Source organism: Hoplias malabaricus, chromosome 9 (assembly GCF_029633855.1).
Source record: "Hoplias malabaricus isolate fHopMal1 chromosome 9, fHopMal1.hap1, whole genome shotgun sequence".
In the NCBI taxonomy this organism is placed as follows: Eukaryota; Metazoa; Chordata; class Actinopteri; order Characiformes; family Erythrinidae; genus Hoplias; species Hoplias malabaricus.
Window position 1 is genome coordinate 26,541,895 of NC_089808.1, and position 24,196 is coordinate 26,566,090.

General features: G+C 39.8%; 1 protein-coding gene across 1 annotated transcript; it reads left to right on the forward strand.

Moving 5' to 3' along the window:
* The first annotated feature begins 558 nt into the window (after positions 1 to 558).
* On the forward strand, positions 559 to 23,702 carry ppp1r14bb (protein phosphatase 1, regulatory (inhibitor) subunit 14Bb). Its single transcript, XM_066682139.1, has 4 exons — positions 559 to 1,250; positions 20,301 to 20,384; positions 20,473 to 20,505; positions 20,668 to 23,702. Exons 1-4 carry the CDS (start codon positions 1,053 to 1,055, stop codon positions 20,734 to 20,736), a joined length of 384 nt encoding a protein of 127 aa, XP_066538236.1. The 5' UTR covers positions 559 to 1,052; the 3' UTR covers positions 20,737 to 23,702.
* The last annotated feature ends 494 nt before the right edge of the window (positions 23,703 to 24,196 follow it).

Genomic DNA, 24,196 nt, shown 5'->3' on the forward strand with positions numbered 1-24,196 from the left:
GGGGGGGAGAAAGAGAGAGAGAGAGAGAGAGAGAGAAAGAGAAAGAGAGAGAGAGAGAGAAAGAGAAAAAAGAGAGAGAGAGTGGTGAGAAAAAATGAAAACAGGAAACAACTTGTGTGTGTGAAATTTTTGTTTGTGTGTGTGGGTGAGCGTGAGAGAGAGAGAGAGAGAGAGAGAGAGAGAGAGAGAGAGAGAGAGAGAGTGGTGAGGACTGCATAAAGTGGTCTGCAGAAGAGAGTTTTGAATGCATGTGTTGGGCAGACAGAGGTAATGTTAGAGGAAGAAAGCCTGTGTAGTGAGAAAGTCATAAAGGAAAAGACACAGGAAGACGAAACAGAATGAGAGAGACAGACGGGAGAAAAAGTGCAAGAAATTGCTGAGAGAGGGAGAGAGAGAGAGAGAGAGAGAGAGAGAGAGAGAGAGAGAGAAAGAGAAAGAGAGAGAGAGAGAGAGAGAGAGAGAGAGAGAGAGAGAGAGAGACCTAGTGTTGGAGTTAGAGAGGGGAGGGGGTAGTTTTACAGTGAGAGGAGTCAGACTGCATAGGAAAAGAGGAGGGAGGGGAAAAGGAAGGACATAAACGACTGGGGAGAAGAAAGGACGGACAATAGTGGCCTTTTGGTTTTATCTCTTTGAATAACGGTTGAAAGGACTTTACACGGACGGCCACTTTGCCTGTACTATCAGACGGAGCGAATTTGCACACGCTTTGCATGTACAGCAGTCTGAGCTCGTGCAGTCGGACAGAGAGCAGCACACACTCTTCCCCCCCGTCTCTCTTTCTCTCTCTCTCACGGACACGTGTTGAGCGCTTTGTGGCTTCTTTTCTCTTTTACCAGCGACTCCGAACTAAACAGCTTTCAGAGGTCATTTACACGGTCTTTTTTAATCGAAGTTGTCGCTACACGCAGGGCAGGCTCGTCAGTCGGAGACAGTGTAATTATCAACAATAACAACTCTTCAGGTGGCGAGTTTTAAATCACGCAGCACCGAAGCCTCCTCCAACACGGCGAAGAAAACCCAGCAGTCGACTTCCAACCTTCCCTCTGTGGACTATGGCGGCGGTAACTAGTCCGGAGTCAAGCCCCCAACCTCGGGTATACTTCCAAACACCCCCCGGTACCGAGGAAACCGAGACCCCGGTAAGAAAGCAAGGACGAGTCACGGTTAAATACGACCGAAAGGAGTTGAGAAAGAGACTCAATCTGGAGGAATGGATCATAGACCAGCTAACGGAGCTGTACGACTGCGAGGTAAGAGTCCCCAACCGGCGAAACCTGACTTTACTCACTGTATCCTCAGCGGAGTTAAAGGTGAACATCACCAGGCTCCGGTCTGTGCTCGTGTTATACTTTGCATTTTTGTCGCCGGTGGAGAACCGGAAACCACATGAACACACTACTTTTAATAGATTTTGACATAGTTTTCCTTCAGATGTCATAAAACATGTATTTGGGCATGATATTATACTCCTGTTGTACTATTCTCACCCACAAAGACTTAACATTAACACTGACACTGTTCATTCATACTGGACAGTGTGGGGTTAGGGTTGAAGGATAAATATGGAGCTTCAGCCCAGACTGCAGGTAACCTGTGTGCATTTAAAACTGTTACAATGTGTCATCGGATTTGAACAGAACGCAATTACCTTACCTCAGCCCAGTGCTACTGAACATGTGTGAGTGTGTTTAAGTGAGCAATCTGGCATTGACCCACATTCAAAGCAGGATTTAACACCTTCTAGGATCCCAGGGCAAAAGAAGAACGAGAAGCTGCTCTGGTTTCTTTCTTTAGCTGATCACCTGCGTACACTTAGAACCTCTGTCAGTGTGGAGTTTGAGCTTAGACCATTTCTAACTGTGTGATAGTAACTTGTGTGTTGGGGAAACACTGCCTACATTAGACTGCCACTACACTGACCACTAACTCTGGTAGCTTTTGGAGAGTGTTTCTAGTGCTCTCTCTCTGTAACTAGATTATGGCAGGGCTGTGCTAACACTCTCAAGCACCCACTGAGGTGGAAACATTGCCATTCATGTGACTTCCTCAGGTAAAGAAGCACTTCATTGGTGAGTGGAGTGCGAGTTAAACATAAACTGGTCTGGTAGCTTTTTGGAAAGATCTGAACATGTGGCCTGGCATTACTTCTTTTCCCTTCCTCCCACTTTCCATCTCTCCAAACTGAAATTCAGCCCTTCCCCCAGTCCCCCACCGCTACCAGCACGGAAATGACTCTTCTTCCCAACGTTTCCCCTCAAGATTCACTCTTCAGAGCATGATATGCTCGTGTCAGACTCTTCCAGGTTTAGCATTAGGGGGTTGATATGTTAGAATTAACCCTTTTAATCCTGGTGTTTCTTTTATGAATTGTTAAAATATTTATTTAATTATATATATAATCCATATATCCCATTGGAGTTATTTCACTATCATTTTATACCCTCCAGAGTGTGTTCCTACCTTGCGCCCAGTGATTCCGGGTAGGCTCCGGACCCACCGCGACCCTGAATTGGAAAAACAGTTACAGATAATGAATAAATGAATGAATGAAAGTCATTTTATATTTACTTAATACTAATGTAATGGCTTTGGGTATTGTTTGTGATATCCACATTTACTGGTTTGTACTGTAGAAATTAAAATATTTTTTAATTATGCTTAAAAATATCCTCACGGCATTTGTTGATTGGGATTTTGGATTTTAAACTTTGTGTTACTTTCAGATAAAAAAAAAACAAAAACCAAAGTGATATCACAGATTTCTACTCAGCACAACAGTAGCCTTATTTACCGCTGGGGTCAGAGTTTACAGTTTGTTGACATAAATCAATAAACTGATCAAATTTGCCTCACGCTGTGCGCTGTGTGGCTTGGGGGTTGAAATAAAGTTCAAAAGTGAGTTTACCATTTTCTAGTCCTCTGGCTTTCTCTACAGCTAAAATAAATCATTGAATTAAGTACCTTAGTAACAAAATTTGGCTGTAAATGGGTAAAGGAAAGCCACATGCATCATGTGGCTGAGTCTCCTGACTGTTCTCTCTATGAAGTGTGACAGGGAGAGGGCTGTGGGACGTTACTCAGGAAATGTATTCCAATTGTGTGTTAAATTGTAGTTAGATCATAACAGTGACTGTTACTAATAAATCATAGCCATGTTGAAATACTGCATTATTTAGGTCAGACATGTCACACTGTGTGTGTCTATTTATGCTCATAGGGAATAGTGTTTTCTCTCCTAAAACTCTACAAATTCACTTATTACTACTGTAGACAGCTGCATGTGAACCTCCACAGTAGGCACCTATTCTCTTGCACCATGGAAATATTTTACATGTGAACAGTAATGTTAAAGATTCCTACATTTTGATTGTGGTAATAGATCAAAGAACAAAAGTAGGGTCCAGCTATAATTTTATCTGAGCTGAATCTCTGGCAGTTCCCTGCTCTCTGTATAATGGACACAAAGGCCCACGAACTACTGAAATCAATTAATTTGGGAAACAACTATGGTCCAGTCATACAGAGAAGGAACAGTATTAGAGCAATGATGTAAAGATAATTTGAAGAGGGGAAAACAAAGCATGTGGTGTGTAGAGAGAAACATGTGAATAGACCTGATATGCAACAAGTGGTGGAGTTTGCTTTGACATGGTTGGCAGTAGAAAAGATTATCCTCTGTACACAGTTAGGCAGGGTGAGGACTAGGGTAATGTATTCGGAGAGAGTTATGGGATTGTCTGCTCTGTTGTTTTAGCAGTGATTTCATTTGCTTAAAAAAACTAAGGAAGTGTAGATGGAGACAACAGTGACAGAAGTACAGAGAGGGAGAAATAAAAAGATCGTTATAAAGGGTCTAACGGCCAGAGAGTGAGATGGAAAAAGACAGCTGTGATTTCAGACTTTGGCCGACAGCACGAGGATTACGCTTTGTGTTTTCTTCTTTTTCCTGACACACACACACACACACACACACACACATACACATATATAGTTTGACAGTTTGGTTAAAGTGTGTCTCATACCAGTTTAGAGGAGGGAAAGCAAACCTTGCACCAATGTCAAGGGGCTGATTTAACTCCAATCATTATACTCAATTACAAGTATTTTTATGTGTGTATTTTTTTTGTCAAATATACAACACTCTGGCTATTTGCAAAGATGAAAGCTTCATAAAGCCTGCGTAAATTAGAGAAGATAGACATGATTTTTTTCTTCTTGTGGACACAAACAAGGGTGTCCACAGCACTTCTGAATGTAAACAATTGAAATAACAGCATTTCCCCACAATTGTATACATTGCTTTTATGTAAAAGATGTGTTTGACAAAGAAATATGTTGGAATGCCTGGAAGGCTGCAGCAAAAGGTTTATCTGTTTACCCAAACAAACACAGTAAACACTGTCAAATAAGTGCCTTGTGCTGCTAGTGTTCTGAAGGTAAACAACATATCAGTGGTGTTATAGGATATGGGAACCCAGATGTGGATAAAAGAACATTTATAGAGTTCACCTTGATAGCCATCACTCTAATCCCTATAGCAGGGTGAAGGATGGCTTTTTCCTACCACACTCTCCCATTCACTAATAATAGGCTGCTTGTTTGGCCTGAAGACCCAAATGATAGCAGTATGATGGTTGTATCGTTTACATACAAAAACTCTGATCACGAAAGGGTCATCGGGTTTAACTCATGCTTCCCTCCAGACTCAGACTGAGCTTAGCATGAGTCAACAAATTCCTGCCACAGTGACCCAGAGCAAAGAAGAGAGTGAGCATTACCCATGCATATCTTCTGTAAAGTAATCATTTTGGCACTAAAGGTTTTTGGATCAATGTATTGGTGCCTTGTACATTTATTCTGGGTAGGCTGTGGACCCACACTTAATGGGTCTGCTTAGACTATTACTATTCTATGATTCTGATGCAACTGCCATTATCTGTTATGGTAGATATGGTGGTATGACAACTCTAGAGTAAAAGATAAAACAGCTTCCAGCATGAGGTACAAATGTGTTGTTCATGAGTCAACATCCTGAACACTTTAGTTAATGCACACACACACACACACACACACACACAAACAGAGAGGTCACAAGACTGCTGTGACCTATGGCTGCCTGAAAACATCACAGACTTGCAGTACACAAACATGTTCACGTACACACAGCCCTGTGTAATCGAGCTGGTTTAGACCTGTCTTTCCCAGGCACTGTTGGGAGTACACTGGGTACTTAAAGTCCTGTAGATCAGGTTCCATTTCTCATTCAGTCAGCTGTTTTTCAGCTTTAGCAGAAATACAAGACAATGAGTTTTCTCACTCTTTTACTCTTTTAAACGTTTATTTACTCAGGCATTAAAAACAACTACAACCAATAAAACTCCACAACTTGATCACACCGGCCACTGCTCATATATAATTGTCATTGTCTCTCATACTTCCTCTACAGTCAAAACAATCTCATAAAGAGGAAATGGCTAGCCTACTTTTATTATCAGGGGGCAGGGCTTGATGCTTAATTTGACTCCTGTGCAACTAACAAAACTGAAGTCAAATCTGGTGATTCAGATGCACATTTAACGGTGTTTTAACATTTAACTGACAGGCTGAAGGTACAAAGAAATAAATGACTTTACCATTAAACTAGGGAATAACCAGGGAACTCAGCTGCTGGGAGAATAGTATTTCTTTGCTCTTAGAGACTCCTACTACATCTGTTACACCCTAACAGCTCTATTAAAGAACACACAAGAGCCGCAGTAGTTCCAAAATCACAACATTTTCATTACAGGGTTCATAAAATAGAAATAACCATAAAAATAACAATTTCCTGTGAGAGATGGTCTTATGGGCCATTGAACGTTTCCTTTATCTTATCACTTTAAGTCACCTAGAGCTAGAATCTCACTCAGAAATCTGCAGCTATGTTAAGCAAGAAGGAGTCAGGAGTCATTATCTCTATCACTTGAAGCACTGCACATTGAAATGAATGAAGTGGCTAATTTATATCACTCTCCATATTGTGTCTGCTTGTGTTCATATGTCAGCCAATGTGTTTCAAAGGCAAAGTGGATAATTTGTACATGCCTCTATTTGTTCAGTAGCTTTTGCTTTAATACAAACTCAATAGTAAAATACATAGGTAAACTATTTTGTGAATAGCAGCATGTCTGAGCTATGTGAATATGCTGTGAAGGGCCTAATCCAACCCTCCGTATTCTCTTATGTACTTAAGTGAGGTGGTAGGAATAATTGCAGGGGCTTATTACGTATGGCCATTGTGTAATATATCTCAAATTGGAGTAAGATAAACCCTCTGGAAGACTCGACAAGGTCAAGCAGGACCTTACTCCATCTCTAATTACTGATCACATGCATTACATCCAGCTTTGTTATTTCTCCTTTTAATTGTAGGTTCTTTTCAGCTCTAGGTCAGTGGTTTCACAAAAATGGTCTCAAAGTTAATTCAATTAACTGAGTCTCTTCTCAGGGGTTCTTCTAATCACATGTTCGTATAACAGCATTATGAATGTTAAGCAGGGACATGGACATTAGATTTTGTGATGAACAGAACACCCAGCTGGACTACAGATTTCAAACTCTCCAGAAGCCTACAGGCCATAGTCTGAAGCCTGCTGCCTGCTTCTGTCTTTTCTCAGAATAAATCAGGAAGATTAAAAAGCCATGTGAGGTGGTGGACCCTCCAGAGGCTAGCAGGTCTTATGTAAAGGAAAGCTGCTGAAAATAGCTGCTCTCTCCTTCCAAACGCTTTATTCAGCACCAAAATCTGAACCAATGGGCTAAGTCAAGTCCAGCCGACGGACACTCTGTCTGGGTCTTCCTTTCTGTGTTAAGGGGCATTTGGCATGGCCGTGCAAAATTGCTGTAGCTGAGTTTGTCATTTTTATGACCCTTAATTGTAGAATGAAATGCAGCATATGTCAAAAGAGCTGAATATTAAGTGATGGACCGTGGTGTTAAAATGGTTGGATTTTATTCCTTTAATTGAATCCTACAACTGAAAGTGAACAATATGTGAGTTTTGTATAACAAGATGGAATTCTGCAAATCCTCACCACAAGGAGGTGATGCGCGATAGGGTGGACACAGCTATGGAAATTCTGTCAGTTGCGCACTGTTTGGCTCACCACACTGCCACATGTACATATTTCCATGCACTTTTGTCAGTCTTTTGGGAAACTATTCTTTATAAAGATAAAGGCAGGACAGCCGTAGGTAAGTGCCTGCTCTGTGCACCATGGAAACAAAGAGCTTTACGAGTAGGAAAAGAGAGTGAACTTCACATCATCATGTTTTTTAAAAGTTATTAAATAACTCCTTTTAGTAGCAAGTAATCAAGACAGGTGTAACACACTTACCGCTGCCACTTTGTTTCATGCAGGTGAGTTTTTGTTGTAGCACATTTAGACTGGTCTGCTCTTATATATCATAAAGCAACATACGTGTTGTTTGTTTACATGTTTGCCTCTCCTTTTCATGAATCTGGTTCGTGGGCATGATGAACAATATAAGCCAACTGAGTCTGTGGCAGTGAGTTTCACAAGGGCAAAGCAGGAATTCAACCTTGAATGCAGCCCTCTCTATCCCCCCCCCCCCATACAACGTCTTCATGTTGAAACTTGTCTTGACAAATCTATCCCTGTGTTGACCAGTCAGATAATCAAAATCCATGAGACCAGAGCGTGACCCACGACATCATTAAGCTCAGGAGGTCAAAGAGCGACAGTACACACTGCCTCACTGCCTTTAGATAAAGTCAGCAGCTTTCATTAGCGTAAAGAGCTTTGAGCTCTAATTACTGTTATAAACCTGTAATTAGTGAAAGTGGAGCAGAGGATGACAGAAGCCATTTTCCATTTGGACTCTTGGATAGTGGAGGCATAGATTAAAAGTCTTGATTTAGACTGGACATTGTTTGCAGAGAAGTCATTAGGATGTGGTTGTAATAAATCATGTTTCTAGTATTTTAAGATCCATTTTAAAAGGAAACTACTGTTATGCATTTGGTTTGGATTTTGTGGAGTTGTGGGTAATTCAGGGAGCAGAATATTCCCCTATAAACAAACATTCATGGTACATTAACATAAGCACCCACTTTAACAGACTGTCAGAGAGAATATCCTTAAAGGCTCCGATCCAGGGAATATGATGAACGCTCTGTGGGTTTATTCCACCCCAGAAACGACAGACTAGAGAGAGAGAGGGAGAGAGAGAAAGAGAAAGAGAGATTAAGAGCTAAGTAGGGGAGATTGGAGGCAGACTGGCAGGGGTATACCCTGGCAGCTTTTTTTCTCTCGCTTCCTTACACACAAACACTAACTGGTCAGAGGGAGTCTTGGACTGGAATACACTAGGCAGCTGAGCACGGTAAATTAAAGAAAGAGGGATTTCCTCTTGCTCAATATTGACTGAGAAAATGTGAGCATGCTTTATCACCTCATATCTCAGAGCACAATATTAGACACAGGAAGGTTTATCAGTCCAACATACAAACTAGCTAGACATTAACTCACAGCACCTAAACTCGTCTTATTCCTTCTCATTTATTATGTTCTACAGAAATGTCGGAAACCTGCCCCATCACCTCCAAAAATAAGTAAATAAAACCAACATTTTAAAATTTTGAATATCAAATTGGTGTCCTGACATAATGCTAATCACATGCTAATAGCATATGCTAATCATAATGCTAAGTATGAAAGTGTATTTTTTTTTAAATTAGAGTGTATTAAAATTGTAGCCAATTTCAGTTTGCTTGCCTGAGCATGAATCAAATGAAACAAGCTAAATGTGGATTTTTCAGGCTTAGCATTGACTAGCAATCCTGGGAGGGAGCACGGAAGGCTGTTTAAACGATTTCCACTCTGATGAAAAGTCTCCCTTTGAGATGAGCTAAATCCACAACTCAATTTATGCCTCTCTCTCTCTTTCTCATGCATAAATCACTGAAAACGAGGTAGAGCTAGCTTTAATATATTCAGCTTATTGACCGTGTGAAGGCTCAGTGGACTTGATCTAGTGTGATTTGTCATGTGAGGTGATCATCACTTATCTTAATTAAGCCTCCCTGTGTATTAGAGACATCCCTCTGTGTTTGATTCATTCCTCCGTTCCTTGCGCTCCTCTTTCTTCACCACTATTTACTGTTATTCAACTCCAACAGTTTAGGCGAGCAGGAAGTGGGGTGTTAACCCTGCAGTGGTCTCCTGTGGGAGTGTGTGTGTGTGTGTGTGTGTGTGTGTGTGTGTGTTAACTGTCTATAGCTGTGGGAACTCTTTTATTCCCTCCCAGTGGACTCAGGATTTGTTTTTGTGAGTATAACAGTCAATAAAACTGTGATTAGGCCTAAGAGTCTAAACTAGGGCTGTTACAATTGTTGGATTAAATGTGCCCATTACAATATCACATAAAATGAATCTCCTCAATAAATCAACAATTAATTGGCTTTTTAATGCAAATAATACATACTTTAATGAATTCATTGTCTGTAACAGCTTTTCTAGTCCAGAGCCCACCCGGAATCACTGAACACACCCTGGTCAGGGCTCCAGTCCGTCACAGGGTGCATTCACACACTCACAGCTATGGACATTTGGACCATGGGAGGAAACCACAGCATTCGGGGGAAACCCACATGGACACGAGGAGAACACACAAAAATCCTCACAGACAGTCTCCCGGAGCAGGGCTTGAACCAACAAGCCCAGGACCCTGGAGCTGTGTGACTAGGACACCATCTGTTGCAAAACAGTGCCAAATGTAAATTAAAAAGAAATTATAATTAGTTTTATATAATTAATAAATAACATTATTATAAAATTGTTGCTCTATTGAAGTGAAAAACCATAGAGAAATATATTTGCCATAAAATATTTGCATGCATTTCAAATGATTTGACAGTTTCTTCACTGTCCATATTCTATCAATGATCTCAGACCCTCACCATGTCAAACACTGCTTCTAAACTGAGAACAGAAAGCTAGCATGTTCTTCCTCGAGCTTACTGAGGTGCCACTGTATTTCTCACACCTGCACACAACATCGAACAGCTTCACACACTTGGAGAAATAGGATCCATAATATATAATGGATAGATTGGTTAATTACTAATTTACTCAGTATTAACAGCCCTCTTCTTAACTGACTACTTCAAGCATTTGAGACTAGCGTACAGCAGTTGCAGGGTGTTGACGAAGAAGAAGGGAACATAAAAAGTCACTTTGAAGCATCTTTCATACTCTTTATCAACACCTCAATACTCTCTTATCTCTTAATCGTACCGAGTTTGAGCTCTTATCCATCTCTGCAGCAGGGTTTAACTTGAATCAAAACAAGCACCAACTCTCGCTCTTTGTGTCCCTGATTCTTTCGCCCTCATCCTTCCCTGGGGCTAAGGGGGCACACTGTGTGTGCGTGTGGGTGTGTGTACGCACACGCATGTGTGTGTGTTTGGGTGTGTCAGGTGGAAGGGATTGTATCTATGACTGCCTGCTGTCTCTCATCACACACACATACCCTGCACTTTTATCAGGCTTTAGCACACTGAAAAATAAACACACACACACACACACACACACACACACACACAACTACGCTCCAGTCCAATCAGAGCGCCTCTTCCTCTTGCGAGTGTGCCTCTCTACATCCCCATTGTCATGTCACATCAGCCCCCTACAACAACACTCCAGCAGTCCCTCAGTAAAGCCTTAACATTTTCTTCAGCGGAGACTGTGGCCGGTGCTGATATGAGTTGGTTTAAGTGGGAAATGTTCAGCTCCATGAATGTTTAATAGTAGTTACCCAGGATGTTTTTATTAAAGATGGGAAGTACCTCATGGAACTGGCATTTAATTCACTCACTCACTGGCAATTAGAGCATACGTTTGGGAATGGCTCCACAAAATGGGATGCTTTTCAGTGGTTGGCATAAAGGACACTATGTAATTGTCCTATGCAGTTGTGTGTGACACGTGACACTAGGGGTGGGCGATAAGGCCCTAAAATAATATCACGATATTGTAGGGTATTTTTGAGATAAATATATTCTTGGCGATATGAACACAACACTGAATTATACTTTTATTCATTTCAGGAACACACTATTGCAACAAAATAAACGTTGTATTAATATTCATTCATTCATTATCTGTAAGCGCTTATCCAGTTCAGGGTCGTGGTGGGTCCAGAGCCCACCCAGAATCACAGGCGCAAGGTGGGAATACATCCTGGAGGGGGCACCAGTCCCCGACAGGGCAACATACTCACCCACACATTCACTCACATGCTCACACCTACGGACACTATGGAGTTGGACCCACGCGGACACGGGGAGAACACACCAACTCCTCACAGACAGTCACCTGGAGCGGGACTTGAACCCACAACCTCCAGGTCCCTGGAGCTGTGTGAATGCGACACTACCTGCTGCGCCACTGTATTAATATTAATTTTATTAAATTAAATATATTCTTACATAACACAATGTACATCTAATATTTTGTAACCAAACCACCATCACAAGGCTGAAGAGATAATACGTATGCTGTATTATGGGTAACTGCATGACATCATTGCGTAAACAAGTCTGAATATTTCATGATATTGATTTTTTTGAAAATATATTTAAATATTATGACAATATTGTCGCGAATGATACGATACGGTGTGTGACATGCTGACTGAGGGGTTAATCCTGAGCTGAATTTGTTTCAGGAATAATTAACCAAAACCTGCTGCTTTGGTTATACAGTGGAACCTCTACTAGCGAACGCCTATACTAACGAACTTTCCAAGATACGAACCGGGCATTTGAATATTTTTTGCCTCCACCAACGAACCATGACTCTAGAAATGAACCCGAGCCTCCGCCGAGCCGGCGACTGGAAATGGCCACTGACTATTCCTGTGTCCCTTTTTAAAGAGTGTTTTTCACCACACAGATTTCATTCAAGTGTAAACTAATCATAGCTTTAGACTGAGTTCACTAAGTGTGTTCATCTTCTGTTTGGATTATGTGCTAAAGTAGGAACTCAGTAAAGTTTAACTGCAGTAGAGCAAGTAGGTGTTCAGTGGGATGATGCGGTTATTGTGGAAAAAAAAATACTGCTGTCACATATAACAAACACAGAATGCTTCTCAACCAATCAGATTCTATCACTGGAACTAAGGGTGTATATCTTACAGTTATATGTCTGAGAATGATGTGTGAAAATTAATATCAAATTAAAATGCAGTTTAGGAGAATCCAGTATGGCCATTATATTTGCATTGGTTCTTGAATAACAGTTGATTATTAATTGATCAGTAGACATTGTCAAGCTGTGTGACGATTTTATGTTCACGCAGGTGTCTGTGTGGCTGTATGAGAGAGAGAGAGTTTATTATAGAATCTATGCAGCACCTCACTATGAGGACACATTTTTCTCCACCATCTTTTCTTGCTTTCTGTCCTCATAGCCAGGCTTCTCTCACTCTCTACAATTCTTCTGGAGCTGTACTAGTGTACTTCATTAAAACACCTTTGATCTGTTTGGCTCCAACAGAATGTGCGTGAATCCAACAATGAATGCGACCAATGACAACTATGTCGGCTATGTCCACTGATATATCTGGGTCTTGACTGAAATTTTCCCACGTGTGTCTCAGCTGCCTGTTCTCTGCTGGATTTAGTTACACATGCACTCAGAGGTCATGATGCACCATGTCCAGTCCTCCTTCACACATACACTCCTTTAAATGGGAGTTACCTGATGTATAGGGAAATCTATAGGATTGTATTTCAGCTGGTGTTTAGAGTTTTTTCCTGGTGACTGTTAAGCAACTCTGTACAGATTCCTGTAGTGTGATGCAAACCTATATTTCTTGATCTTTCAGTCCATTTCCTGTTTGAACATTTTCACCATACATTTCTCTCCTTTCACTCTTTCTTTCCCCACAATTCCCATTCCCATATGCTTTAATATGCTCACCTTTTAAAGCCTTTTAATATCTCTCTCTCTCTCTCTCTCTCTCTTCACATGTTTCTTTCTCACATTGTTTTTTCTCACAATCTCAGCCTTTTTCTCACTCACTCTCCTCATATATCCTCTTCTGTCTCTAGCATTCTCTTCTCTTGTCTTTTACACACACTCTCTGTTGTATCTCAGTTTCAGCAATCATGTCACATTCAGCTGAAAACCACCAGTTTCTGCAGAAATGACTCATTGCTGTTATCTCAGGTATTGATGTTTCATTAACACAACATATCCACAGACTGAACATGCTCAGCAACAATGGTACTGAGCCATACTGAAAGCCCCATTTCCTGTGCCTTGGTGCTGTATTTTTGATGGCATGTTTTTCATATTTCAGTTAATAAATTACCAAAATATAAATTGATTAGTCCAACAGGGAGGTTGGATGTGAAATCATGCTGTAGCTAAAGGGGGAGGAGGGGGTGCTGCTGATGCTGCAACACATTTCTGGGTTTTTCTGGTGTTCAAACTCTAGGGTTCTTGGGTTGTAGGTTCAAGCCCTGCCTCAGGTCACCGATGTTTCTGGTGTGTTCTCCCTGTGTTTGTGTGGGTTTCCTCCCACAGTCAAAAACATGCTGGTAGGTCAGCTGTGTGAAATTGCCTGTAGGTGTGAGTGTGAGAGTGTGCAATGCCCTGTTGATGGACTAGCGCCTGGGTCAAGGGCGTGTTTTCTGCCCTGTCCCCAGTGAATCTGGGTGACATGATGGTATATCATTCTGGTATATCAGACAGAAATTTGGGTATGACTGCTGTAAATCATCATCTCGTATTCATAAATATCTCAATATGAACACAGACGTCTGGTTACCATCATTCACATTGTGAACAGTTCTGACTGCATGGCTAGTACAGCATGTTTGACATTTATACAGTTGTATCATTCTCATGTGCTCTGTCTCTGTGGGAGGACCCTGGCAGATAAGTTAATGCTCTCGTGACACTGAGAAGCCTGTTCTGTAATATTGCAGAATAGAATCTCTTGCATGTTTCTGTAACATTAGACATGGGCTCTGGTTCCATGTTAATGTTTGAGAAAGAGTTGCCTAGCAGCAAAAGGCCTTTGGGTATAGTTTGGAGCGTGTGTGTGTGTTTTGGGGTGGCTGTGGGCGGAGCCTGCACTCAGGCCATCTTGTTCTTCATTTCAGCCTCCTTCCTCTTCCTCAGTGATGAATGCAGTCATGTGTTATATGGGTCAAACGAGTGCTGAAGCTGTGCCTGACCAGCTCTCATATTGTCACATCATATTCATACTGAACATGCGCTGCCTGGAGCGCACACACACACACACACACACACACACAATACAAGCAGACACACACTGATTAAATACACATCCAGTAGACATGCAGACACTCCTCCGAAATGTTTTTACACACACACACTCTAAAGATGTACATATGCACAAATAAGCCATAATTTTACAACCTCTCACCTAATGTTGTGCAACCAAAACAGCTGTGACTCTTCAAGGCGTGTACCTCACAAGACGTGAAGGTGTTTTCCTGTGGTATCTGACAATAAGGCATTAGCAGCAGATACTTCTTGTAAATTGTGAGGTGAGGTGTCCATGGAACAGACAAATCACACAAACATATGAACTACAGTCTGTAGCAGAAGTCAGTTCATGTGTTGTAAATGGACTTGATGAAGTAATGAGAGTACATACATGGTAGGTGCACCTTATATATCCATCACTGAGAGTGTTTCTAAGTACAAAAAAATACTCAAGGACATCGTATACCATTGCAGGACAAATACATAGATCTAAAGACATTAATTAAACACCGCCCTTCAAAAAAAAAAAACCTCCGACCCCAAAACATAATGTTACAAATATAAATGATGCCTGAGATATCCTTTGATATTAGTCTATACAGAAGAGCAGGGGGTGATTTCCTCCTGAGGTAGGGACACTACACTACACCAATCTGAGTCATCGGTCAAGATTCCATACACTGCATCGTCTACATCTGTAAGATTTTGTAGAATTGTAAGGCTCCCACAAACTTAATACTCATACGGCACACAGAACACTGTACAGAGCCCTGAACTACATACACACCTAAATGCCAACACACCCCATACTGACAAATATGTCCAGTTATTCACACTGAATCACACTAAACACTGACTGAATCACACAGGATGGAACACACATGAAGGCCGACTCATATGGGCACCAAGCTCACACTCATAGCATTCTCCACTCAGTCAGTAAATGTTTACATTGTGTTCCTGTGTGTGTGTAAACACTAGGATTTACTCAGATGTAGGTGTATTGAAAGAAGACCAGTTTAATTATATGTTTCAAGATTTATTTTATTTGAGGGTGATTATCCCATTATCTTTCTGTGTAATCTGTGCTGTAGACCTATAAGGATTGGATTTGTTTACCAGAGGGACATTTGTAGCAAGCCATTTTACATCACCAGGCATTAAAATGACTACAGGACAACACTTTTTGTGTATTGTTTTCTTCCATAAACCCAGACATTTGCATTGACAACATGGCATTCAAACAGGTTTCAGTTTGCAGTAAAGTAAGGTTCCAGAAAAAATGTGAAAACACAATCCATAATCTCAATGTGTGAGAGTCATTCATTCATTCATTCATTTACTGTAGCTACATTATCCAGTTCAGGGTCACAGTGTGTCCAGAGCCTAACCATATCACACAAACACACACTCATAAGGACACTTTTGCTTACACATGTGTTGCTGGACTGTGGGAGGAAACCGGAGCACCTGGAGAAAACCCACTCAGACACAGGGAGAAAACGCCAAACTCCTCACAGACGCTGACTGGGATTTAAACCAACAATCTCAGGACCTTTTTAGTGTTTATTTTTAGAGTTTAGAGAGAAGTTTGCGAGCTGTGTTCCTCCATTCCTGCCACATCTGACTGAATCAAAAGTATCCATTTTTTTCTCCATTCTGCAGAGTTTTTGGGTCGATAGGTAGCAGTCAAATATGTTTTTTTTTTTTTTTTTTTCCCTCCCAATTCAAGGCAACATCTGCCCGGAGAATCACAGAGTCTCAACCTATCAGAGAAGTGCTAAGTAAGGTGAAACAGTAGATTTATCCTGTATTTTTCTCAGGAAGGTAAAAAATAACAAACGAACAAATACAACCATGGCCCCAATCAGGAATTGTCTGAATAGGGTTAATAGATTATATCTGTATTCCATTGCATATTCTCTCTCTCTCTCTCTCTATTTGTGCTGCTTCATTCTGTGTCTTAGAGCTCAACTGATCTAACACACACACACAATTAAATTCTTTTACCCTCTTATATCCACTTAGCGTACACAGGCTCACTCTCTCTCTTTCCATCAGCTTGTGCCCAAATCACAAATGATTAAGATATTTACAGTATATTTTATCTGATTCTGTTTTATGATTCTGTCATATTTTGCCTGAAATTGAGCAATTTGAGCACTATATATTTTTTCTCTGTAGGTTTCCCATCATTTCACCAGTTAAATCAATCATGTCAGACAGCCTGTCTCCATTCCATCAATGAAAAACATTTGATATTTCCTGGCTGTCGAATAAGAACACAGCTGTTGACAAATATTACTAGTTCCTAGTTTCAGTTTTTGGCTTGCTCTGATGTTATTTCTGTTTTCTTATAACTATACGTGTGTGTGTGCGTGTGTATGTGTGTGAGAGAGAGAGACTGAGAGACACAGAGAGGGAACAGAGAGATACTATGGCAGTATCAGTGTACTACTCTGTTCCTGAGTGAAAGGTCGTCTGTGTGAAGAGTGTTTGCCAGTGTGTGTGAAAGATTTGGGCAGAGGGCTGTTAGGCAGGTGCAGTGACAGCTGGTCTGGGCAGCCCAAGCGGAGGGGGAGGAAGAGGGGAGTGAAAAAGAGGAAAGAGTGAGGGACAGTAGAATAGAAATTGTGTGTATATTTGAGAGAGTGACCAGAAGAAAAGATAAAAAAAAAAACACTTTAAACTGTTTGATTCTCTGCTGTTCAATTTTCCACAGCACAACACAGCCTCCAGCACTTTCAACTGTTTTATTGCACAGAAGAACAGAGGAGCTTTAAAAAGCTTTTTTTTTTTTTAAAAAAAAACAAAAAACGTATGGCTCCTTTTCTTAGTCTGGGTGTATTTTACTCCTCTAGCACTTTCCAGTGAGGCACTATTCACAAACCACGAGAGAGAGAGAGAGAGAGAGAGAGAGAGTCAGCAAAGAGCTTTGATAGAATGAGAGGGGAGAGCAGGGAGTGAAGGAGTGACTGTGAGAAAGGGGAGAGAGAAAGGCAGAGGACTGAAAGAGATAGGGTGAGAAAGTGAAGGTGAGAGGGAGGGAGGAGAGATGGAGACAGAGTAAAAAGGAGGGAAAGAGAGAAATTAAAAAAGTTAAAGAAACGAGAGAGAGAGAGAGAAAAGAAAGAAAGAAATGGAGCATTGTGGGCTAAAGAAAGAGAAGGACTATTAACAGCCTTTACACAGAGCGACTTCATGGAGGGGAAAGGATACGAGGACTGGAGGGAGGAGGAGAGCGGAGAAAAAAATTGCAGCATGTAATTTAGGCCCTGCTTTTCCAACCACTGGTTGGAGATCTATTTTTAAACCCGACTGAGGCACAAATCTAAACTACACGTTCAACAGGCAGATTATAACACAGAGAAACAAGTAGGACAAATGAAATTGAAGCGAAAGGAAGGAAAGAGTAGAGCATTAGAAAAGCTGAATGTAGATGTACAAGGCACAGGCTGTAGATGTGAGAAAGAAATGAGAAAAACAAATCTGGAACCAGCAAATTCTGTCAGTTATTTTTAAACCCAACTGCTTCATGTCCATTCTATTCCCTAGTGGCAGTTTTGCTGTGTAGGCAAACTTTACTGATAAAAATGCCCCAAACACAGTGGCAGATCAAAATAAATATGCTTAGCAAAAGCATAAAATCACATTTGGCCGTAAAGTATCTTTAAAAGATTCTGCTCTGTTGGCTGCAGGGTATTAGTGAAGCTATTAAACTATCTGAGACAGATAAAGCTCTGGCGAAGTCAAAGCCCTGCTCACACACTTTAGTCATACTGAAGCCTGTCAGTTCTGCTTTTTAGTCTTTTCTCCTGTTCTGCCTCAGGGAGCTTTCAGATTCTATTTGATGTCAAGTCATATTTTTTATGTTTGGGTCAAGTGGCATGTCCCGATGGACCAACATTTACCATACAGTTCAAGATCGGCATATGTTGTCACACCTAGATTAAGAACATACTTGTCTAGTTGTGTGTATATTTCTACACTTCTGGGGCATTGTTGTGCTCACTTTGCTAGAAAAAGACAGAGATCTAACTGGGTTTTGTCCTAGGTACAAGACGCCTTGCATTCTCAACATTAGACTCCCAGAACATCACAGGTTCATTTGTAATACACATTCATCAAATATGTGAATATTATATATAACCTATTTGTAACAGCAGTAACCAACAGTTAAAATAATATGATAATGGTATTTGTAGTTGTAAATGTACTTTTATTCATACTCTTTGGTGACATCATGATTAAAAATGTCAATGATATTTGCTGGAAAAACAATGGAACAATTTAAAACAACCCATTTGTTGTTTACCAGTGAGTGTGACAAGACTTTAGAAAATACATACTTTATTTTTCCAATAGAGAAAACCAGTTTAGTTCTTGCTGTTCCTTATTTTAAAATCATGCCAAATAAAATGACACCATGTCATTTCAGTTTTTGTTTTTCATTGTATCATTGTTTTGTTCATCCTCCTGGTTAAAGCAATGTGGTGTATATGTGACGAACGATAGCATTATTATTGTAATATTGTTGTTATGCTACTGGTATTATCATTTGTAAAGGCCATCCTTCTGCTGGTCATATTATTAAAGGGATAAAAATAAAGCTATGATGCAACTTGAGCCATGTTTTCCAAAAGCCATGTCAAAAACAGTTTAGCTCACAGAGAGAATGTGAGAGGTGGTACTTCCATGTTCTGCTATGCTGTGTTGCCATTTGTGCTGTGACATTTCCAGAAAACCCATCCTAGCTTGTAATTGTTGCTCCATCTGGGCAATTTTCCTTCCACAAACACTGTTATGATGTTAGTGCTGGTGGTTGCCTGAACCTGGATGGTAAAATTTGTAAGGCTTGATGTCAGTTTGGTGTTGGGGCCTCAGGTTATTAAACATGCCTGGGCCTGTCCGTGTGGAGCATTGTCTTTAATGAATGTCTCACTAATTCATCAATATTCTTAACACAATTGTTATTATGTTGTAATACTCCATAACAGGGATTGTATCCTAGTGCAGCAGCAGTGGAATTATGTATGGAAGTTTATTTATAGAATATCCACACATTTATTATATTTGCTCACTTCAAATAATAAAACAGTTTAATTTGTAGATCCTATTTAAGTGTGTTAAAGTGAGCTAAAACACTGCACATGAGGTTTCTACCATTTTGGTTTCAGCCAGTAAGTTCATTTCCGTGTGTTTCTGAATGTATCAGCAGGGAGTTAGTTAGGCTTTGCTACAAGAATAACAAACGGCTAAAGGCTTTTATTTCAGCTCTTTAAGAGCGCCATCCAGTGATGAGATGACGCCACTGCACTGGCCTTGTGGTTAAAGGGGATTCCCAGTCATTTTTCGAAATGTGTACACAACTAAATAGCATAGATTGCGAACCTAGCCATTCAGATGTGGTTAGGCGTGAAATGCTCCACTCAGGAGAAAACTGTTCAGTGTTGATTACAGGAACCAGACATCTTGAGTGTTCAATACCTTTGAAGACGATAAAGTTAATACATGAAAATGTTTTTGGTAATAATTGGAAATAGTTTTTGGTAGCCATAAACATAGCTTATTCTAAAAATGCTAGCCACAAAATGCTAGGCAAACCAGCCTCCAAAGTTGACCATTCTGAATCAAATACATTTACACCTTTTTGGTGAATGTAATGTTTGTTTCTTAACAAATACATTTGGCATTGTGAAAAGTAAGTCTTTAAGATAATGTCACTGTAAAATGGCACTGCTCTGTTTACACCAGTTGCACACCACATAGACACAGCTGTGGAATTTGAGCTTGAGCATGCACACACTTTTCAAACAGAGATGGTTTCCATTGTTTATATCTACTTTTTTATTAGTCATTTGTGATGATTACAAGGTCTGTAAAGTATTGCAAGAAACTGTTTACAGTGTAGAGATTTATATCTGACCCAAATGCCACTAAAAAGTACAGAGTGCCAACCATAGAATCTGTCCTTTCCTTGTGTGTGTGGGACAGGAGGAGGCCATTCCTGAGCTGGAGATAGATGTTGATGAGTTATTGGACATGCAGAATGATGTAGATCGAGCTGCACGAGTAAAGGTACTGTGGTCCACTCTCTCTTTGAAAATAATATTATTTTAGAGTTTTATAATGAACCTGCCATAATTCATTTCTTTGTTGTATACAGGATCTGCTGGTAGACTGTTACAAACCTACTGAAGTAAGTGTCCTTCATATTCTGATAATCACACACACACACAGTTCTGCAATCAGTTTTCAACATTAAACTACGTGGTTGCAGATAAATGTGAAAAATGTTTTTGATGTGACATTACCAACTGTTGTTAACTGCCAGTTAACTCTTCCTCTTCTCCCTCTGTAGGATTTTGTAGCTGAGTTGCTGGATAAAATTCGTGGGATGCAGAAGCTTAGTACTCCCCAGAAGAAGTGAAGCTCCTTAACCTCTGCCCTTCCATGACTCCTCCTCTTCCTCATCCACACTAGCCCAGTCCCAAATTGTGAACTCATTGTCCAGCAGTCCACAGCTCTGCATGCACGAGAAGACTGCAACTCTGTAGGGCATCCCATTTCTTATTAAGCTGCACACAAGAGCCCCCTGTGCACATGTACTGTGGAATTTTGTGAGTACTGTGGGCTTAGTAGAGGCCATTACCTAGACCTCATTGCAATATAGGCAAGGACCAGTCTAAATGACAGATTGTTTTTACAGCTGTCTGACCAGCATTGCAGAGAGAAAGATTTTAAAATGAGAATATGAAGGCATTTGTTTTCAGAATCACTTTTCAGAATGCTTGTATTCAGAATCAAGCCACACAAGATTACCAAAGCCCAATTTACATGTTCACATAACCCATAACTTTTTCAGCACTCACCCACAGGAGTTGTATGTGTGAACACAAATGTCTGAATCATTTGTAACAGTCATTACCTGAAGTTTATCCAGCCAGTTCTCTATTACAAAGTCCAGGTCATGTCCAAGTGAGCTCATGTAAGAATATAGCAGGTAGTTTTCCAGAGTTCATATTTGAAAATAACTCAATTAAGCTGACAATTAAAAAGTAAAAAAAAAATGCACATGGCATCACAGAAGTGTAGAAACGGACAATGAGTGAAGTTACTCGAGGCTCCATTTGGGACTGAGCTACTGAGTTTACAGGTGTCCACCTGCCAGCAGGTGGTCGGCCAATCACAGGCCTGTGTTTTCATCCTGTAACGAGGAAGAGACGTGAGCTCATTGGAGCATCTAGCCAATCAGATTCTTATAAGCAGGGCTTATTTTTTCCTTTATTTTGTTAACATTATGGTATTTTATTATTTTTTTATTTTTATTTTTTTGTAAAAGGGGAAAACTTTGTGTTTTTAAGCATTTGTAGAAAGCCATTGTGTTTCTATGAATATATCTTTTTCAGGTGTTAGGAAAATGTTTAACTTTTTTTTCTCTGATGCAATACTGTGTGTGTGTCCCTAGTGGTCACACTCACAACAAACTCTTTGTGTAGTTGATAGACTATACTATGACCTTTAAAGCGCTATAGTACGTTTGGAAGAGATGAGAAAAAAGCGGCCTTGTCCATTTTTTAAAGCGTATTTCTTCTATTTCTTTGATCTTATGTGTATCACTAACTGTGTAAAGACTTTGCTCTGGAATGTTGATGTAGAATTTTATTTTGTAGTGGAACCAATGCAGAGATTGATGACAGAGGGAATAAAAGGGTATGTGATGGAGGCCTGGAAAAATTTGAACGCATTTTAAACATGAACCTCCCTCTAATCATACAAAAACATTCATATGTAATATAAACATTCATGACTGTGCCCACCCTCAGGGAGCAATGAATAGACACATCGTACACCACAGCTGCACTTATCTCTCTTTCTCCCTCTCTCTCTCTCTCTCTCTCACACACACACACACTGACAGTGATCCTTATTGCAAGACATGTATTGTCAATTTTGAAATACCAATGCAGCTGTTTTTGCATATACAAGTATAACATTTTTTAGAAATATGCACATATTGAAACACTAAATATAGTACATTTAGATCATCAAAAAGGCATAAGTATTTCGTATGTAATGGGCATATATTGCACGTACAGTACTACACAAACAGGCATATAATCACACTGTTTAAAACTTGGACAATAAATGGTAGTAAAACAAAAGTACTGTGCTGTGTATATATATATATATATATATATATAACAAATTGCATAAACTCTGCAGTTGCATTCAATGGTTTAATACATTTACAACCTGTCAGTGTGTGTGATGGTAGATTACAAAGGCAACATTTTCCCATACACTGATTACATAAGTAATGGTTTATAAGTAACATTTTACACATGGAAGGGGGGCTAGGCAATAGTAATATGAAACTTGAAGAACTTCTCATGGTTTTATTTTCTTGGTGCTTTATAAGTTGGAAAAGACACAGTCTCTCAGTAGTGGCATATATTAAATTGCTGTTAGAACTTTCTAGTAACTATATATATATATATTTTTTTCCCTCACATGCTGTGCTGCACTAGATAAGCAGGCAGAAATTTGGTTCCTTTAGGGATCTAGACCTGAAAATAGGGACATGCCACTTAGGAACCTCTTTTAAGTCTTTTGTAACAAATGGAATACTGTGCATATTCAGAATATACTCAAAACACACACTGTGATGTTATTTATCACTATAACAAAACCATATCATCATATCGCCCCCAGCCTGGGGAATGTGTTCCCACTGACGACCACTATAATAACTGAAATTGATCGAGGGTCAGGTAAAGCACACAAAGGACAATAGAGAGTATGTCTAACCCCCACAGGTCCCTATCATCTCTTTAATTCCAACTGCTAATCCACTTTCTCTCTTTAGGTCCCTAGGAGTTTCCTCCTTCCTCCACAGTTTTATTTCCTCTTCCAGCACAGCTTTTTTAGTGAGAATCACGCCCCTTTCCCTTTTTATATCTGATGTTGCCTTAGGTTATATTCACAAACCAAATAAATTTAGGCTTTCATTTGAAGAACATTAATAATAATAAAAAAAGAAGTAACAACTGGCTTTAGGAGTCAAACCATCATTGTTCTTTCCTAGGAAATAAAGTTGATTAGACTTAACAGACCAATTTTCTAGAATTGGATATTAACTTGTGCATTTTATTACAGTTTGTACTGTATATACCGGTGCTTTTCTTTTTTTTTTTTTCTTACCACAGCAGCAGAGAAATAACTGAATTTACTAATATAAGAATCTAAAGAATCTCTGCTTAAGCATCTGCAATTAGTCTGTGGTCAGTCATCTTTGGAAAAGGAAAAATGAATTTTAAGAAAATGTAGCAATACTAAAATATCCTGTTTCCCCTCTTTGTTACACTTTTATGCAACTTTAATAAAAATATCTTAAATACCAATAATTGTGTCAAGCTTATTTCCTTGCTAATTTCCCCCTTTTTTTTGGACCCCAAACAACCATGCAAGACATGGTGGACCAGAATGCTTCAAGAAACTTGCTGAAAAGGGAAAAACGGGTGCTTCTGGTGCCTTCAAAGGATTAATCAACTGGGAGTTAATTAATCACACTTAAGCATTATTAAAGTTATTTTAAAAACATGGATTTTGAGAAGAAGAAATGCAACTAAACTCTAAGACTATACTTTGCAGAAGTGGACAAAAAAGCCTTGCAGATTTCTTAAATAACCCTGAAATGTCCCAAAGAATTTAAACTAGCAATAAAGGGGGGACATAAACTCTGTTGGCAGAGGCTTGCAATTTGTACTGTGCATTTATTTTCTCAAGTGACAAATTTTTAATTACTTTGAAAACTGAACCAAAATACGGTACTTGGCTTGTAAACTGTACTAAACCATTCATTCATTGGTTAACCGTCAACAAACTTT

What these genes read in the sequence shown, in the direction of transcription:
- ppp1r14bb (XM_066682139.1), top strand. Translation starts at nt 1,053, where the DNA reads ATGGCGGCGGTAACTAGTCCGGAGTCAAGCCCCCAACCTCGGGTATAC. An exon ending in CGGAGCTGTACGACTGCGAG is followed by an intron (nt 1,251 to 20,300) that starts GTAAGAGTCCCC and finishes TGTGTGGGACAG; the next exon opens with GAGGAGGCCATTCCTGAGCT. An exon ending in ACTGTTACAAACCTACTGAA is followed by an intron (nt 20,506 to 20,667) that starts GTAAGTGTCCTT and finishes CTCCCTCTGTAG; the next exon opens with GATTTTGTAGCTGAGTTGCT.